The sequence below is a fragment of the Somniosus microcephalus genome, chromosome 14 (genome assembly GCF_052327205.1).
Source record: "Somniosus microcephalus isolate GS21.2 chromosome 14, FLI_Smic_1.0, whole genome shotgun sequence".
Taxonomy (NCBI): domain Eukaryota; kingdom Metazoa; phylum Chordata; class Chondrichthyes; order Squaliformes; family Somniosidae; genus Somniosus; species Somniosus microcephalus.
Genome location: NC_141000.1, coordinates 106405810 through 106426530, shown reverse-complemented (window position 1 = coordinate 106426530; position 20721 = coordinate 106405810). Strand labels below are relative to the sequence as shown.

Genomic DNA, 20721 nt, shown 5'->3' with positions numbered 1-20721 from the left:
GATAGGGTAGAGAGAGAGAAACTATTTCCTCTTGTGGGCGAGTCCAGAACAAAGGGGCATAATCTTAAAATTTTCACACAGAATTCACAGAAACCCCACAGTGCAGATAGAGGCCATTTCGGCCCATCGAGCCTGCACCGACACATATCCCACCCGATCCCCGTAATCCCTACACCAACACATATCCCACCCTATCCCCGTAACCCCACGTATTTAATCCCCCTAGCACTAAGGGTCAATTTTATCATAGCCAATCAACCTAACCCGCACATCTTTGGACTGTGGGAGGAAACCGGAGCACCCGGAGGAAACCCACGCAAACACGGGGAGAATGTGCAAACTCCACACAGTCACCCGAGGCCGGATTCGAACTCGGGTCCCTGGCGCTGTGAGGCAACAGTGCTAACCACTATGCCACCGTGCTAGGCCGTTCAGGGGTGATATCAGGAAGCATTTCTTCACACAAACTGGTGGAAATCTGGAAGTCTCCCCTCCCAAAAACCTGTTGAGGCTCGGTCAATTGAAAATTAAAAAAATTGAGATTTGCAGATTTTTGTTAGGCAAGGGTGATTAAGCGACTTGGAACCAAGGCAGGTAAATGGAGTCAAGATAGAGATGCGCCATGATCTAACTGAATGGCGGAACAGGCTCGAGGGTCTGAATGGCCTCCTCCCGTTCCTACGTCCCACTGCACATTGAATACACTTCCAGTGCAGTGTCCAACTGGGTTTAAAAAGGGCAATGGGGATTCCATTGGACGGGTTTGCATGTTGTAAACTGAGGCAGAGTTTTTTTTTACTACTTGTTTTGAGATACTCACCATTTGTGCTATCAAAACATTTAAAATTGAGCAACTGGCAAGGAGAGATCTGCATATGTAGGTTTACAAATGATGGTCTTGTGTACTTAACTAAAGAGTAGGGTTTATTATAGGGTTCGAGTCAAAATGAATGTGGAGGGGGGGAAATTTCTTTTTTTAATTCCCTACAAGCTCCATAATTAAGCTTTGTCAAAAAAAAAGAACCCAAAAGCTCACCATTTAACAAGTTCACATATTCTTCTCTGCGCTTCCTTAAATCGGACATTACATTTTAAAAAAACCAAACAGATTAATACATATTTTTAAATAACACAGACAGGGGATTTGTGTGTGAACACTGTGAATGCATTAACATGCATGCTAAAAGTATTATATAGGGAATTAAAACCTACAACTGTAAGAAGACGATCTTCAGGTATGCACAACTCTTGTGGTATAAAAGATATTGGTAATGTAATATTGTATTAGGGTTCTGGATTTTATTTAGTTACCAGGCATTTATTCTTGGCACGTACATTCAAAGTATTAAGTTTGCAGCAGATTGAAAATAAGGCTGTAAACAAAGACCAATCCAGTTAAAGCAATAAAAGCATTCCCTTCTTCATACTCTTTTACATTCTGATTAGGATAGCTCACGCATTTTACAGGGTTATTTCTCAGTCATGCCCGTTGAGCAGCATGTAAAAAAAAAAAAAATTGCGCAGTTTTAGAGTCATTTAGATACAAAGGCAGCGCACCATCTGAAAATAGATATTTATACAGTATTGTTTATACACACACACATACACAATGAAGTCAATATCCTAAATAGCTATATTAGTTTATAGTATTGAATAAACTAGTACAGATACTTTCCTTTACAGGTACCGCATTTTGCCGATTAAAGACCCATAACAGAAGGGCCACAGTCCAGGTTTACTGTAAGGCCACTGCCAGCCTGGATGAGGAGAGGTGCTCGCTCTGCCCCTGAGTTTTACCCATTATCTTTAACAGCACAGATACTAGGCTTGTTCCAATAGGTGCAGGATAATTAAAGGTATCCTGGACTGGCCCCGATACGTGAACCATTACTAGTTTATTCTCCAGCAAATAGAATTTAATTCTGTCCTTCACCACAATCAAACCACTCAAGAATTACAACGCAAACAAAAACAATGGAATTCCTAAATTTCACGCTTTCCAATGGTGCTTCGTTGTGTTGGGGTCTCTGCTCTTACAAGACTGCTAAGACACCAGAAGGGCCAAACTTCTTGTATGTAACTTCAGTAACAACTTAGTTCAGTAACTATGGTTTCACTGCCAGAATTAAGGTAAATTCCATTTGGAGTTCAATGTTCCATCACCATTTCCAAGAAGTCATGTGCAATATTTTCTTCTATTCTTCGTAAAACAGCATTACCATCGGTGGCAGGTTCCATTAGAGAAGCTGGGCCTTGAAGACACTGTGCATTTAGTCCACCAAGGGACCCACTTGGTTGAGTTTTAAAGATGCAGCTCAGTGTTCTGAAAAAGGGTGCAAGCATATGGATGCTGGACACAGACTGCTGAGTCAAGAGAGGAAATTCATACACATCGCTGGCTGTCATTTCTTCAGCACAGTTCATTTCCTGGATTAAAGAAGAAAAATTATTCTTTCCCCCCATAATTACACGCCATCCTCTGATCTCAAGAGTAAGCAGGCAGCCCATTTCCAAGCAATTTAAGCCAGCTGATAGAAGTTGTGAGGTGTCTATAGGATTGTGAGGGTCCCACCTCCAACAGACAGCTCCCCCAACAGCCACAGCAACAAACTCTGTTTGGTAAACTCTCAGGCAGAAACTGGAGTCCTACCATTCAACAGCACACCCTGCTTTCTGTATTTACACACAAATAAAAGCCATACAGTACAGATTATCACTGAATGAGAACAAAGTTTCAAGGCCCTTTACATTAGCATTACTCACTAGTTCTGGAGAACATACTGGTAGCCCCTGGCTATGTTATACCACTGAACAAGCATCAACAGCTTGAATTAAGCAAGCTGGGAGGAACAAAAAGGAAAAAAAAAGCTATCCAAAACCTGCAAAGAAATGAAATGAAATTGAACACCAACAGCTGTAAACACATTGGTGAGAGCATGCATGGGAAAATGTGTCATCAAAGCTGCATGTTGGACTAAAATGATCACAGTTGCAATGCCCAGCTCTTTCAAATTAATTCTGAAATACTTCCCCAAAACTCTAACCAAGGAGAATAATTAGAAAAGGCCCAACCTCCAATTCCTTTTAGTTACTGAGGTGTAATAATTCAACGTTTTTCTTTGTGTTGTTTAAAATTTAGAACAGACAATCAAGTACGACTGGGACACAGTCCGATTGCAACCTGTGCCTCAGTCCATGGCTACACAGAGGGAAGCTCGAAGAAAAACAAAGACTTTTACATGATTATACCCAAGTAATCAAAGGGAATTGAAGGTATCGCCATATGGAAAAAAAATCAAATTTTTACCCAGTATTAAACAGAAAAAAAACATTTACCCCATATTTTTGAACCAGAATATCCAGAATTCGCACAGCATGTGGTTTATATGGCTGGAATGTCTCCACGACATCCACGTGTGGGCTGCAAACTTCAGCATCCACCTCAGGAACAAAAGCCCATCTGTACCTAAAAACATCACGTTAAAAAGATTTTCAGTAGCTACTACTTGCAAAGCTGAGGCAGCTTCCAGTGAAAAGGGATGGATCTGGACAGAAGGAGGTCAACAGTATTGGAATAGAACTATGGGATGAAAATAGGAGTTGAACTACAAGCAGCTCATGGATGGTTTTCTGTGAGAGCTGCTGAGCTGTCTTCTCCTCAGCACCTTTGCACTGGAATGGAGATTCAAAATGCATCAGCAGAGGGTGAAGAAATCAAACATGCACAGACTCAACCCCTCCCCACCTTCCACTCATTGCCATGGCACTATGCACTGGTGCTTCAAGCAGTATGCACTCACTTTAGAGTCTGGTTTGTACTGAAAGTGTGTAGCAGTGCTCCAGTGACACTCATACAGGGAAACCATCATTTACTCAAATATGATTTATTAACACGGAAGATATTTTTGCTCAAATGGTGAAAATTCCATCACTGTGCTATGTGCAATACAATGCTAAACACATGCTTCACTATTTCACTGTACAGATGTAGCACATGGTTTTTCAAACTGGGAAACATCATGACAACAAAACTCAGGAAATATTCCATGCATTTGCTACTCCATGCATTGTAACAAGCTCTCCCCCACGCCTTCTCTCCCCCTCTCTCTTTCCACCCAGTCACCTTCACTCTCCCATTAGATCTTTGGGCCTCTAAATGTGTATTATCTTCTATAAAAATGTTTAACCCTATAAACCTGTTAATATATGTAACCAATATTACAAATTATTGGAGTATCAACTAATTAAAAGGGAAGGAAAGTCTTGTTTGGGGGTGGTTGGAGGGGGGGGGGGGGGGAAAAAGAGAAAGGTACTGAATGTTTTCGTGGGGACAAGTGGCTCCAGATCAGTTTCTAGGCTGGTCTGAAGTTGCACTTATTTTAGGGCATTCAAGGTACAGGAAACTTTGTGTTATCCGGAGGCTAACTGTCCGGAATGCTCGAGCCACCGGCAAAAATCAGGAGCCGTTTCGTTAGGTTTTTTTTCTTTTCGTTGCCTTTTTCTCAACAGTCAAGTTCTGCAAGGTCTCGCTGAAGCTGTTGCTAAGCTAGAGACGCTTGGACTGTTTAGAAGCTGTTGCTAAGCAACAGGGTTTGTTGCCAGATATGGAGCTCAAAATCTCCGTATATTTCAACATTAACGCTGGTTTGTCCGGCAGTTTTGAGGGAACGGCAACAGCTCGGTCCCGTCGGTGCCGGATAGCACAAAGTTTCCTGTAGCAAATAACTCAGCATTAACACCAGCCCAATCAGTAAGGGGATTACTGATGGTGGACAATGAAGTCACCAGAGGGGCAATGTGGCTGTTTGGGTGTTGGACAAGGACAGGGTCAGGCTTGTCTGCAATGACGCTTGCAGTTGAATAGCCTGCCAATACTCACCGTCAAGGCTCGCACATGCATAGTGGCCACTTGGATGAGGTACCAGACGAACTCTGGCATTCATGGAACTTTATCCCAGGAAGGAGTCAACACCAGGATTCATGGGTCCACTCACCATCAGGTAAGTCACCAAAGCAGCCTGGAGAAAAGGCAACCGAGATAACTGCTCTTCAACTTACAAATGACATTTCTATATAGGGTTTTGAACAAAAAGTTCACAACCAAGACTTTCCTTTCCCTTTAACTGCAAGAGAATACTGAAGTACCAATCTCGGCATACTGGTCAAACTCCCAGTTAGTAAGAAATCTCTGCAGTAATCAAGGAAATAATGCACATAAACAAAATAAAGCTACAGCATTTTTGATAGTCCCAGGGTTCTTAAGGAAAAAGAACATCTCATACATACATGTGGACTTACATTTGGAATAAAGGCATCGCTTCTTGTGGAAAACAGAGTGCTGTATCCAGAAATTTACAAGCAGATAAATACATGTCGAGATCATTCTGCTCCAGACCCAACAACAGTGATCCATTTCCATTATTAACTGGAGATCTTTGACCTACTTTGCTGCAAAAGAAGTCAGTTCCATCACTATATGCAGTGTGTAGTCAAATTACAGAATGTCAACACAAAAGCAGTTTTCCCTCACCAGTTTTCTCTCCTGAAGGTGTTGACTCCCTGCAAGGTTAAGGTGCCAAGGGTGTCATGCAACTCCTGATACCTCACCCAAGTGGCCATTGTGCAGGTGCGTGTCTTGCCAGTGAGTGTTGGTCAGCTATTCAACTGCGAGGCTGATCCTGACCTCACCCAACACTCCTGCATGCCCCCTCTGATGACATCACCATTTTTGGCAACTTCAATGTTCAACATCATGACTGATTCCCCATCCTTTTCACTGATTAGGCTGGCACAAATGCTGAGTCTTTGCTATCTTGAACAGCCTAGAATCAACTTATCAACAAGCCTATCTATAACCCTGACTCGCCAACTAACTTAGTTAATATTCTAAACCTTTCTTGCACCTCCAATCCAAACTTTTACACTGTATCTGTCTCCTCACCACTGGGCTCCTCTAACCACCGCCTCTTATCTACCGCAGAACACTGCAACAAATCACATTAGTTATACTAGTTCTTTCTTGTTTGGCACCAAACAGTCAATAAACATGGTCTTTTGGGATACCTTTACCACATTTCCCTAGCCCAACTGCAGTTTTCATTCTTCTGACCCTTCTATCTATGGTAGTGAAGCAGCTGATGTTATTTCAGCTGGCACGGAAGATGTCAAACCTCACTCACTCGCTTGTCCCAGGTCCAGTACTACATCCAGTGCACTTTTTCCAAGTTAAACCACAACTGCAGGACAAGTGAACTAAAGGTACAACCTGGCAAATGACAAATTCAAGACAGATGTCAAAGATGACAAATACTTGATCTGAGACAGTTTGATGGTGGGACAAGGGTACCTTAGGTTTCTATGGACATTTGACCTAGATCGGCCGAGTAGGCACCACCATTTGTACTTACCTTTGCAAACTTGGTTCAATCATAACTATCATTCTGCCCTGTCTCCTAAAACCTCTACCTACATAGGGTACGGTAGCATAGTGGTTATGTTACTAGACTAGTAATCCCGAGGCTTGGACTAATGATCCGGAGATGGGAGTTCAAATCCCACTACGGCAGCTGGGGGAATTTAAATTCAGTTAAATCTGGAATAAAAAGCTTGTGTCAAAAATGGTGACCAGGAAACTACTGGATTGTCATAAAAACCCATCTGGTTCACCAATGTCCTTTAGGAAATCTGCTGTCCTTATCCGGTCAGGCCTATGTGTGGTTGACTCTTAACTGCCCTCTGAAATGGCCTAGCATTGTAACAAACCACTACAAAGATTGCAGCAGTTCAAGGCAGCGGCTCACTGCCATATTCTCAAGGGCAATTAGGGAAGGGCAATAAATGCTGACCTTGCCAGTGACGCCCACATCCCGTGAACGAATAAAAAAAAACTTCACTTGAGCAGCATTATTTTAATGCTGCTAACTAGTTTAAAATGCTTACCCTCCAAATCCTCTTGCAGTGCAATCTCTGAATCCATGCCCTTCAATAAGGCAATGAAAATATTGCTTTTTTCAAATTCAGAACCACTTTCTTCATGCATCTTGCAATTTTGATAAATAGCCATCACCTCTTGCCTTTAATGGCTTCAATCTTAGTCAATGTCAAGATGAAGGCTGAACCAAAGGATGGAACCTATTCTTGTCCTCACCATCTCGAATCCCATGTACTCCACTGTTTAAGCTGCCTAAAAGAAGCTAAATTTTCTCTTGTGCCAAATACTTCTCCCCTATACAATACTTAACTTATCTATAAACTCAAGTATGTCCTACTTGCGAATACTGCTCTCATTTCTGGATGAATTCTTTTACCATCTCTCACACACCTGGACAAGGTACAACAAAAATACCTCACTTATAAGTCACTTCAAGCATAACTTCCTTCTTACCAACACATTTCTCGTCTTATTCTATTCCATCCATATTATTAGTCACTGCTCATGTGAACTTCCCTCCCTCGTCTCATCCAAGCTATAAGTATGCTCATCCACGTTCCCACATCTCTCGTGCTGAATTTGAGACTCGCCACACAATATTGTAATCTAACCCATTCTTTCCTAGGAATGACCTAATCAATCAGTTTCTTGACTCTCTTCAACCATCAATAAGAGTAAATTAAAAGAGCACCCATCATGGTTGAGTAGATAAATGCTCCAGCCTGGTCGAGACAAGCTGATTAAGCACAGATTGGGACCTTCCTGATCTGTGTAGCCTACACAGGGAAAAGCATTTACTCACGAGGGGCAGAGATTTACTGTAACTCTCCATTACAGATAAGCCCAATCACGAGATCAGGTTTGCTGGTTATCCTTCTAACCACACCTGAAATTAATATTTCTAGAATGTGACATTTCAAAACAAGAAACTTACTTTGAAACAATTTCAAGTAAATCCTCTTCCAACTGCATGAACACGTGAACCTAAAGGTGACACCAGGAAAGCTTAGTGTTGATAAATCGTAACATTAGAAAGAGTACGATCATTTCTAAACTGTACCAATTAGTCAAAGTTAGTTCTACAACAATAGGCAACTCTGCACAGATCTTCCACTTACATAGTTAAATAACTTACAAATTGCATACTACTCCAAAATGATGCATGCACATTAAAAAGGTACATGTTCTGTTAGAGCATATTTAATTCCAGTTGGCTTGAAATCAAGCCACTGAAGCAAAACTGGTCCCACTCAGGGATTCAAGTAAATGGGGGGGGGGGGGGGGGGTGGGAAATGACAAAAGTGATCCTGAAAAGTTCAGGGATGATTGGGATCTCTGCCTTGGCCACATTTCTGCTGTGGCATTTTCTACAGCTGTAGTTTTACTTCATTATGAGGAGGAATAAACCACTGATAAAAAGTAATTAAAGAAAAATACACAAATTAGGATATGGCCAATCAGTTCTGAAACCAACTGCAGAAAAAACAATCTGGAGAAAAACTTTAAAAAAAAGTCAGCACCACATTGCTGTGATCAGTCTCAGAGTCCAGTTACAGAGCAGCATTGGAGATGGCCTAGGACCAGATTACCCAACTTCTTGACATGGCTGGGAAACAATGAAAGGGGTAGAAGATATTTTGTGAAAACCTTGAGTCTTTTAAAAAAACAAAACCTGGTGTGTAGATCACACCTTCGTGCAGTTATATATTGCACAGCTTACACTAAGCCAAGATAAAAATTAAGGTCTGATTCACCAAATATGTTAGATTTTAACGAGGCTCATTGTTGAACTAAATCAGTTTTTACATGTGAAATTGTACCAATTGTACAAAGCCGAGAGGCATTATTGATAGGTTCTCACAGTTTAAAAAAAATTGTATTTATCCTTCATACTACAGCAAAGCTGTTAAAGTCTTTTCAGTTTTCCCAAGTAAATAAGAGTGTAAGTAGGTTGCAATGATTGGGCAGTGCATGAACAACATTCAAGTTAACAGGAAAATTAGAGGAATTCTCAATTATGTTCTTATAAAAGTGTATTTTTAAGCAGGCTTTATTTTAATAGATTCTCAAGAGTTTTCCTCTGGAATTTTACTCGATAAGAGGGTGTAAATTATCCTAAAGTTTTTACTGTAACAAGAAAATATTATTTTGTAGCATCAAATATCTACACTCACTTCTTCTTTCAGAGCTGACCACAAAGAAAAAGAAACGCATTCTGATATTAAATCATCAGTTGTCTACCATTGAACATATCTCACATTTAAGAATATAACCACAAAAATGATGCAATAGTCAGTCAAACCCAGTCTGCCAAAGCTATTGGACTGTCTCCTCTTACCAGCTCAGTCACCATGATAGGCCAGAGTGAAGTCAGATGTTGAGGAGAAATTCTCATCAGCAACACTCTGAAGGTCAGAAACATTTGGGCAGTAACAACTGATGACATTCCCAGACGAAGTGTTTCTGTCATGCGTTCTGAAAATAAAGAGGATGTGGAAAATGTTAGTAATGGTCCTGCAGTGGATTATGCACTCGCCATAAGCTCATTAAAACATATTTGATTGTAGCCAGAGGAATTCTACCAATGGCTTCCCTTGACCAGGAATCTTTCCTCAGTCCCATTCCTCATCTACGAGGCGGGCCTTGGCAACATCATTCACAGACACGGGATCAGCTTCCACATGTACACTGATGACACCCAGCTCTACCCTCTCCACATCCTCTTGTGCTGTCAGACTGCTCAGACATCTAGTCTTCGATGAGTGCAATTTCCTCCAGCTCAATATTAGGAATACCAAAAGCCATCGTCACTGGCCCCCATCACCAATTGAGTACTCTTGCTATCCCCCCCACCAGGCACCGTCTTCGACTCCACAACCTTGGTGTCCTAGTCAAACCTTAGTTTTCAACTCCATAACCGCTCCATCACAAAGAGTACCTACTGCCACCTCATAACATCGTTCGCTTCTACCCTTACCTCAACCCATCTACTGAAATCCCTGTCCGTGCTTTTAATCACCTCCACACGCGACTACTCCAATACTCTCCTGGCCAGCTTCCCATTTGTAAACTTCAACTGATCTAAAACTCTGCTGCCTGTATCCTATCCCCAACCCGCTTGCCATTCACCCCCATCCTCTATACTAAAAGGTGCTATACATATGCAAGTTGAAAGCTGGGACAGACTGCATAAATACAACTATTTCAACTAAGTTACCTTGTATGCAAAGCAATACAACTCTAAATTGAGGACATTTTCCACCTTTTCTTGTCCTAACACCTTTCCCAGTCAAATTTGTCCCTGGACCTCTTCTACTGCCCACTGAGAGCATCATACGGCAAAAGATTGCAGCACCCCTAGATTACCAAGTGCTGGACTCGCTGCCCAAGAAAACTAATTTTGACCACTGAGTGAGTGGTCAGCAATCATGGGGACTTAAACATGCAGTTTCTGGTCTGTAAAGTAACATCTTACAGGTACAATACTGCTGACTGGTGGCCAAAGTTAATATTCAATTGGAAAACAACAAAACCATCTTAAATTTGCTTTTTTAGTAACCGATACAGACCCATCAATGTTCAAGCGATTATGATGTATCAACAGCTGCAGGTAAGTCACCCCATTTCAATTGAGAACTCTTATGTACCCCGATGTCAATGACAAATCCATGATCAAAGTGTCCACATTTATCTGAAGTATCTGTTACACCTGTAGGTGGTGATGTAACGTTACATGACGGGCTCCCTTTACGTCAATGTAATCCAATGCTATCTTTGTTTGAGAAGACCAGGGCCAGTAAGAGGTTATAAAAAAAATTGGGAGCAGCATAACCTATATGAAGTATTAATTTTTTAGACTCTGGCGGATTCTTAAAAAAGCATTATTGTTTGTACAATCGTAAATTTTTGGCCATCGGGTGCTTCTGACATGACTCCTTGGCACCCCCGCCTTGCTGACCCACTCGTGACCCCCTTGAAATAACATTTGGGGGGGGGGGGGGGAACCATCTCCCTGATCTATTCCCCTTCCGTTCTCTAAAATTCTGACACCTGCTGCCTTAGAAGCTCAGCAGTCCAAAAAGCTGAATGACTGTTGCCGCTCAGCCTCCCCCAACATGATCTGAATTGCACCTGCTCCCCCACTCATGGCTCGGGCTCGTTGTTGCTCCACTTGAACACTTTGTCTGTTCGCTGGGAGTAAAATCGATCCATTTAAGTGACATTAACTGACCACTAGGATTATCTTGGATCACCTCAAATCCCACCCCACCTTGTGAGAGAGTAACCCTCATTCTGGAGTCTGTCTCTCTTTCCTCCCCCTCACCCCCGCTTAGAGTGCAGAATGGGCAAGAGTCAATATTTCCTGCCAACCCCCCTTACGCCCACCTCACAATGTTTGATAGTATCCCACGGAATGGTGAGCTCTTTATCCAACCCCTCCACTGAGGATGTATGATGTGCAAGCAGGAGAATGTCAACGGCCCACCAACTTCTATCCTCCACCTTCGCCCATCTCTCCCCCCACCCCACTAACCCTACTTGATCTGAAAATTGCCATTTGGTCTTGGCATCACCATGTGCAATGTCACCGGAGATCGACTAGAAATATTGGGTTGAATTTTAATGGGGGAAGGCGGGTCGTGGCGGTGGGGGGGGGGGGGGAACTATGAGGTGGTCGGGAAACCCGGGAAAGCGGGATTCCCGCAGGACCTGCCGAATTTAATGGTAGAGCCTGATATGAATGGGAAGCCTCCGTTTCCTACCTGCAGCCAGCCAGATGGAAGGGCTGGCTGGCTCCGGGTGGGTAGGCCTGCGGCACTAGGCCGCACAGACAGAGGGAGGGATCGGGTGGAGGCCGGGGACCGGCCAGAGGAGCGGGAGGGGTCCGAACAGATCGCTGGCCAGCCGGAGGAGCGGGTGGGGGGGGGGGGGGGAGCGCGTTCAGACCATCGCGGGCCTTAATCAGAGGTTCTTGGGTACAAGCCCCATGTTAGGCAGTTTGTGCGTTACTTCTCACACTGGGGGGCAGAGGGTTCCAGGTCACAAAACTGAGCTGCATGAACGCAAACCTTGAGCATTGCCAAATAACCAGTCTGGCCCCATTCTTTACTTTCATTGTGTGTTAAAGGGGCCTGGACATTAAGACAGACAGAAACATGGGGAATGGCTGAAACAGTATGACCGAAATTGTGCTACATGGCATAGTAGGGCGAGAGGGAATAGTAAGTCCGGTCTCTGAATGGGAGTACAGGAGATTCAAGTAAAAATGTCACATTGATGCACAAGGCTTCATGGTGTATGTGGTGTATTTTTTCAAGTAAGATATTAAAGTTAGAAATTGTGGCTCTGTCATTGTACAGCTCTTTGTTCCTAAAGGTAACTCAGCTGGTCAATGTGTAATGTGTCGTCACCTTAATTAGTGCGATAGTTAAACGTCACATGGGACCAAAACCTATTTGTTCAAGAGTCTGTAAGTAACATCAGTAGGGGTGCGATCTAATTGTCCCATTAGGAGTTTACTTACACTAAGTAACCCGCTGTTTTAACTTTGTTACCTGACTATCGGAATCCGAATAGCTCTTTACAGCACTGACCAGACCATCACAATCATGGGCTGGCCGGGACCTCCACAGAATGGGGTCGGGCCAGAGGAGCCGGTGGTGATCAGAGGCCTCGTGGGGGGAGTCTCCGACAGCAGGGGGGGGTAGGTTAGGTTGGTACCCTAGATTCAGGAAGTAAATGTAAAGGCGCTTACCTCCTGTATGTAGCAGTCTTCGCCTTGCTGTAGCTGGCGGATTTCATGTGGTGTGCAAAACCCCACCAGCTACAGTTAAACACAAAATGGAGGTTAAAGAAGAGACTTCCAGCCTCATTATAATATTTAAATTGACAGCCCGCCTCCTGGCAGCAGATTGGCTGCCTGCCCTCCTCGTCCCCGTTAAAACCAGAAGTGGGCAGGTTGGAGGTGGGTTCAGGTCGGGATTCACATTTTTTAATGCTTTAACTACCCCCACCCCACCCATTTTTTTTAGGTTAAAATCCCCCCCGTACAATTGCCCCAGCAACAATTAGTAACTTTTTTTTCCTGAAATCCTTCCTATTTTCTTTCCTTCTCTCTAGAATGTGCCTGGGGATGGTTCCACAGGTGCCCAAGTAGTCATTTTTCACGTTCGAACTAAGTCAGCCGGTTTTGACAGGCTATTTTACCATGGGGGCCATCACATCGAAGCACAGTTCTCACCTGATGCCCATAGATGCACAGTTTCCAGCAAGAGTCACTGAACAGTGGTCAGCGGTGGAAAGCCCACGGGTATCGAGGCAGCTGCTATTGTCCATAGTTCAGTTTTTTTTTAATTTTTTAAATGTGCCATTAACAAAATATTGAAGAAAAAAATAACTCTCCAGATTTATCTACAGTAGGAAATAAATGTCACCTTAACATTATACACCAAATCTGTTGCAGTCACATCTCACTGTGTTCACTTAAAGCAACAATTGTTTTACCATTTATTTTTGCAAGCAAAGAGTGTTCGTCACCTTGTATGAGTGGGAGATACAGATGATACTGGTCCAGTTCACCACTGAAGATTGCAAAAGCTTGGCGCTTCACCAGCATTGCTTTTTGCTCGTAATTAGGAAACAGTTTTAATGAACTGCTCTGCATGCCTGAAGGGGAGAAAATATTACATTTAAAAAGGCAAAGACCGGAACAGAAATAATGCAACCCGCTGCAAATTATAGATTAGATTAGATTATAGATATAGATGTCCTGAAGGAGGAATAATTTTTTTTTAAAAACACAAATGAAACTTATTCCTGAATTGGCAGAATGTTCATTAACCTCCTTTGATCTATATTTTATACTCTGTAAAGATTACAACTGGAAAAACACCAGTTGTATGGGTCCAATAATGTGTTTGTGAATTATTGGAAAAACATGACTAGAAATGAACCCCCGTGCTTGGTTTGCGTTTTTATGGCCTTGTTAACCTGCGTCGCTACTTTTACTGAGTTGTGACTCTGTGCCCCTAAAATCCCTTTGTTCCTCTACTTCATTTAGACTCTTACTTTCCAAGGAGTATGTGGCCTCCTTATCCCTCCTACCAAAATGCACCACACCTCACACTTACGTAAGAAAATATAGGTTTAGAAGGGCAATTAGAGGGACTAGGTTTGAAAAGGTTAAATTGCTCAAGCTTCACCTGTTCCATAAAATGAACTGATTTTTGACTAGATTGCTGCAGGGGCAGGATATATAAAAGTGATAGAAAAAGCAGCAACACCCTGAACACAAGCGTCCGAGATCAAGCAAACAAAACCACGGATGAACTTGTTCAAACAGACAAGTCTGAAAGAGTCCAGAAGCACGCTCACCCTAGAATTAGGGAAGAACAATTGATGAACTCTCAAAGCAGTGTTAAGGTGTAGCCTGTTGTAGCAAGTACTGCAAGCCAAAAAGAGGAACACGTTAGGACATGAAACTGCCAATAACAATATTTTCGCAGTCTATGCCTTAGCTATAGTCATGTGTACTGGGACAGCCCGACCAGGTGTGGAGCTTTCCCTCATGAGCTGTTCCTTATTCTTACTGTCTCAAGGAAAAGGGGGCAGGGCAGATGGGAGAAATCTGATAGGCTGTAATAATGGTAGTGGGCGTGATGAGACAAAGGGTGGGCAGGAACGTTCAGGGAATAAGTAGGCAACTCAAAATTAACTGCGGGTAGAGAAGGATAGAGATAGGCAAAGGAACCAGACGGGAGGATCCGGCGAAACACCAGAAGTTCCAGCATCGCAACGGAGTTACGGTCTCGACCCAAAAGACAACGGGGCAATATGATTACGATAGCAAAATACTGCAGATGCTGGAAATCCGAAATAACAACAGAAAATGCTGGAAAAACTCAGTAGGCCAGGCAACATCCGTGGAGAGAAATTAAGAGTCGACGTTTCGGGTGAACCCTTTTTCAGAACTGGAAAGGAAATAAAATAGATCGAAGGCAGGGCTGCAATAGAACAAAAAAAGTAAAGAGACTCCTCTATCACCCCCAACAGCCCTTGCCCTTCGCCTGGCACCTTCCCGTGCAAGCGCAGGAGATGCAACACCTGCCCCTATACCTCCCCCCTTCCCACTGTCCAGGGCCCCAAACACCCCTTCCAGGTGAAACAGCGATTTACTTGTACTTCTTGCAATCTAGTATACTGTATTCGCTGCTCACGATGCGGTCTCCTCTACATTGGGGAGGCCAAACGCAGATGGGGTGACCGCTTTGCGGAACACCTCCGTTCAGTCCGTAAGGGTGACCCTGAGCTTCCGGTCGCCTGTCATTTTAATTCACCGCCCCATTCCCACTCAGACCTCACCGTCCTTGGCCTCTTGCATTGTTCCACAGAAGCTCAACGTAAACTCGAGGAACAGCACCTCATCTTCTGATTAGGCACTTTACAGCCTTCCGGACTCAATATCGATTCAACAATTTCAGATCATAACCTCGGCCCCTATTACATTTTTGCTTATATTTTTTTTCCACCCCTTTGTTTCGGGTCTTCCCTTCCCCCCCCCCCCGTCCCTTTCCTTTTTTTTCTCTCCCACATGGCAGCTGTCTCTCATCCTGCCAGTACACTTCACACCTAATCTGAACCGTCTTTCGTCTCCACTGTCCTATCACCATCTCGTCTGGTTTTGAATACCTCTTAATGTCTCTTTACTTCTTTTGTTCTATCGCAGCCCTGCCTTCGATCTATTTCATTTCCTTTCCAGTTTTGAAAAAGGGTTTCAACCCGAAACGTCAACTCAAATTTCTCTCCACGGATGTTGCCTGGCCTGCTGAGTTTTTCTAGCATTTTCTGTTGTTATTTGGGGCAATATGATTCTGTCTTCCGTAAACTATTACTTAAATACTTATTGATTCTTGCTTTTGTTCAAATAAAGATCACTTCTATAGCCGATTTGGTGTCAGCATCGAACAAATTGGTTTAGTCAAATAAATTTGACTACACTTATCTATATTGAAATTCATCTGCCATACACCACCCATTAAGCAGTAATTTACATAAAAAGGGATAGAGGTACGTAGGAACGTAATTAGGATGTCATTATCATTGCGAATTAAATCTTTGTTTTTGATGTTTAAAAAAAAAAAAAATCTGTTTGAGGCTCAGTGCCGCAGCGCTTGGATTACGAACTGTCCAATGGAATGGAATGAAGTGGGTCCACATCTGTGATCATGATCTTCTTCAGAACATCAGAGTATGCTGTAAACAGGTCTCACGGGCAGACATCATTGATTAATAGTGCACTCCCAACATGGCTAAACAGCGCAACTCAACAACCCAACAGATGACTGGTGGCATAGAGCAGAAATGGTATGGGGCGGGGTGGGGGCGCAAATAAGAATATTTGTTTTCCAGTCCAACGCTAGGTTTCTTTTCCATTGGGCAAGGTGTAAAACAGGCTGCCGATTCGGTAACACCCATTTTTCGCCCGGTGATGGAGGGTAACATTACGACCGCCATCCTTTAATGGCCTTTCTCGTCACTGTTGCGCGATGGTCAGCATCTCTCACCAGCTGTATATTCCCATTTTGTTCTCCCACTCTCCGATTAAGAGAAAGTGTCAACACAGATGTTTCTCTTCCTGCAGGACCAACACTCGAGTCCTTGTACCTTCTGTTCAAGGGTACCAACATATCATCCAGCCAATTCTTTCATGTAGCTGATCAGTCATTCATCACTGGGAACCTGACAGCCCCTAAAACTGTCACCATATGCAGCCTTCTCTTTTGGCACCGGCTTGTCTCTTCCCAACATGCTTCCTGCATTCCCACGCAACCTTCACCTTGATTCACAAACACCATGTTCCCTTGCTGTGGCAACAAACAGACATGCTTGTATCCCTGACTATCACCTTTTTACTTGAGCGAGAACACTATGTACTCAAATGCTTCACCTTCACAAACTGCTGCAACATTGTTTCAAGACACTGAGGTTTAGAGATTATACGATCATGCTCAACAGACAAGAGTTGAGGATTGACACTATTAAAATGTAATGAATCATTGACACTATTAAAATGTAATGAATCATTGGCAGTATTGCACCGCTGCCCTTCTGATCAACCCTTTCTGAACAGGTCCATTACATTCACCCAACCTTGTCACCCAACAATCCCAATTAAGAATATTGCACAGTCTGGGAATGGTTGGGGGTAATTATAAATGAAGAAAAAATATAAAACAAAAAGACAGCATCAAATGTGCTACATTTGTTCGGTAGAAAACAGTCACAATCTCCAACATAAAAATAAAAAGTTGATATTGTGGCAGAACCACTGAATGACTCTGGCTAACTGTATATAATTCTCTTTAACAATGTTCTAACACCAGCCTAAACCTGTACCATTGTGTTAGGCATTACTGTGCTTTGTATATAGAGTTTGCATGTACGGGGCGTGGCCCCTTTAAGAGCACGGGAAAACACGGGCAAACGCGATGACGTCACATCACAAACCACGTGACTGCCCAGGCAGTCCTCGTGGCTTCTCCATTGAGTAAAGACCTGTTTGATTGTTCTCCTGTGTCGACCTCCGTTATTTGTAGGAATTTGTCAATTCCTACAATATTGCTAATATGTTATAGCATGCAGAACCCTTTCACAAACTGGAGTCAAGCTTTCAACAACAACTTATATTTATATAGCATCTTTAATGTAGTAAAAGGTCCCAAGGTACTTCACAGGAGCGTTATAAAACAAAATTTGACACCGAGCCACATATGATGATATTAGGGCAGGTGACCAAAAGCGTGGGCAAAGAGGTAGGTTTTGAGGAGAGTCTTAAAGGAGGAAAGAGAGGTAGCGAGGCAGAGAGGTTTAGGCAGGCAATTCCAGAGCTTAGGGCCTAGCCAGTTGAAGGCACGGCCACCAATGGTGGAGCAATTAAAGTCAGGGATGCTCAATAGGTCAGAATTAGAGGAGCGCAGATATCTGAGGGTTGTGGGGCTGGAGGAGATTACAGAGGTAGGGATTTTTCTGGATTAAAGTCTTCAATTACTGTAAATGTTCATGGTCTCCACCAAATTTTAACCCTACCTGCCCGGCGGGAACGAGTGGTTAAAATGGGGCAAATCCACTTATTGCCCCGGTCCCGCCCTGAACTCACCGGTCCCGGTTTAATAGAGCTACTAACAGAGTTTGGAAATGCAGCGGCTGGAAACTGGTGGGTACCTGCTGAATATATTCCAATCAGGGTCCCATGACAATTTGTAACCCTGGCGGGATTTTAACTAGGTGGGATGGAACTCCTGCCCAGCGGCCAAACCGCTCTGTAATACCTCTTAGGATTGGTCTCAGAAACTGACCAACACAATTACAGCAAAATTTAAAGAGGTACTCACTTCCATTCATTTGGATGAATAGGATCACTGCTATTCTGATTAATGCATTCCAAAGGCATTTCAGAGCTTAGAGGTTGCTTCTTTGTCATCTGTTTGACACCGAGCCAAAGCAGAAGGTATTAATTAGGAGGTGTTGGATAATAGTTTTGGGTGAATGTCTTGGATGGAAAGGGTTAATCAGGGGTACTGCAGCAGGATTGATCCATTCTACGAGTTAGAGTAATAGTAGTTAGTTAGAGTACTGTTGCTATGCTTTTTTTTTGTACCGGAGAAAGTTGAAGAAATGTTATGCAGTCTTAGAGGCCATAATATTTTGAAACTAGCTAATCAATGTTTGGAACATCTGAACAGATGGTGTTGATTGCAAAGACACCAGCTGCAGACAAGTGTAATAAAGTTCATGTGCAAGTTGAGAAACACAAGGAAGTTATAGCAGAGCTGTCACAGAGGGGAGAAGGGGGCGGAAACGATGGCGTCCCAATGTTTAATTGGGGGGGGGGACCCACACACCACACACACACACACACACACACACACACACACACACACACACACACACCACACACACACACACACCACACACACACACACACACCACACACCACACACACACACCACACACACACACACCACACACACACACACCACACACACCACACACACACACCCACACACACCCACACACACACACACACACACACGAGAAGTGATGGAGCTGGGTGTCGTCAGGGTACATGCGATACCCGACGCCATGTCTTCAGATGATGGCAATATGATAGCTATTATACTAATACATAGTAGTTTGTTCCACCAGAAAAGAAAATGTCTGCAGTATGGGGAAAGAGCTGGCGCAGACTCGATGGACTGAATGGCCTCCTTCTCTGCTGTACTATTCTATGATTCTACTGTACCCGAGGTAAGTAATTGAACAAACAATCTGAATATTAAATAATTCAGTGTCTGTCATAACTGAAACCATGCTTGCAACAATTTTACATATAGCAGCTTCATATGTTGGCTGCAACATAGTTTATTTAAATCTGAGTGCAGTTTTGTGGTATAGATTAAAGTCTTAATAACTACACGGATTGGCTAAACTTTGGGAAACAATTAACAGATTAGCATTTAAATTGCAAAAACTGCAAAAATTTGGATTGAAAACCATTATACAGTTAACAGTCATTACATTTTAAAAAAATCACATTTTCAAGAAAACAGATGTGTGTACATGTGCATAATAAACTGGACTTACTCATCAAGTCTTTGAACATCGTTTTCTCATGTGTCAACAGATGGTCAATGATGGACTTCCAGCTGGGAAAACAGAAACATGATTTAAGAATCATTCATTTCCCAGCCACAGGGTAGTGATTGCCAGTTTGCTACCTCTGGTGAAATCACAAAAAAGTGCTTTAGAAATGTGTTTATAATTTCACCGCAAATGGCGCACACATTTTCTCCATTGTCAGTTATTGTTGAAAAAAAATAATCAATATTGCAGAGTCCAAATAGAACAACGTGGTGGCAACTTGGTAGCACTCCAAGTCAAGGTTGTGGGTTCCAGCCCCATTGCAGGACTTGAGCACAGAATCTAGGCTGATACTTCAATACAGTACTGAGGGAATGCTACACTGTCAGAGATGCTGACTTTCAGATGAAACATTAAACCGAGGCCCCATCGGCCCTCTCAGTTGGCACTATTCGAAGAGCAGGGGCATTCTCCAGTGTCCTGGTTAACATGTATCCCTCAAACACCATCACCAAAAACATTATCTGGTCATTTATCTCATTCCTTGCTGTGTGCAAATGGTCCCATGTTTCCCTATATTACAACAGTGACTTCACTTCAAAAGTACTTCATTGGATGTGAAGCGATTTGAGATATCCTGAGATTCTGAAAGTAGCTATATGAATGCACGTTTGTTCTTGAATTCTTCTATCCATTCCTATAGCGTCTGCAAGCCTGAATGTCAAATAAATCTCTTCATCATTTAAGGATGGTCCTTAAACACTGACTTCACAATAGCACCCATAACATTAGGACACTTGAAAAGTGTTTTGAAGAATAAATTGCATTCCTGCAGTGTACAGAATATCATGTAGGAAAATAGCAACTATGGACTATAGCAAAAAGTAGACTTAAGCAAGTTGGAAGAAATCTCCAAGTTGACCACAGGCTGTAGGAAATAAGGGAGGGTTGGAGAATTCAGTGACAGTTGGGTGGGCGAGCAGCCAAAGAAAATGGTCTCATTAGGAACCTCTGAGGGATATGTTGGCATTGGTTCAGAGGGAGCATTGTAGGCGCAAACCCAAATACAACTGTGCTTCACAACACATCGTTCTACTCCTCCTGCACTCCTCCAGCAAATGCAAGTCCAAAACATCCTGCATCGCAACACG

General features: G+C 43.0%; 1 protein-coding gene across 3 annotated transcripts in view; it reads right to left on the bottom strand.

The window, feature by feature from the left end:
* Positions 1-1277: 1277 nt before the first annotated feature.
* The window catches only part of dop1b (DOP1 leucine zipper like protein B), a 168609-nt gene continuing 149165 nt past the window's right edge, over positions 1278-20721 (bottom strand). For all 3 annotated transcript variants that reach the window (XM_086007130.1, XM_086007129.1, XM_086007131.1), the window contains exons 31-37: positions 19574-19635; positions 13469-13597; positions 9270-9406; positions 7866-7915; positions 5299-5448; positions 3337-3466; positions 1278-2427 (exon numbers count right to left, since the gene is read on the bottom strand). In XM_086007130.1, the coding sequence (XP_085863256.1) occupies positions 2149-2427; positions 3337-3466; positions 5299-5448; positions 7866-7915; positions 9270-9406; positions 13469-13597; positions 19574-19635 (937 nt within the window). In that variant the 3' untranslated portion in view covers positions 1278-2148. The remainder of the gene's footprint in view (positions 2428-3336; positions 3467-5298; positions 5449-7865; positions 7916-9269; positions 9407-13468; positions 13598-19573; positions 19636-20721) is intronic.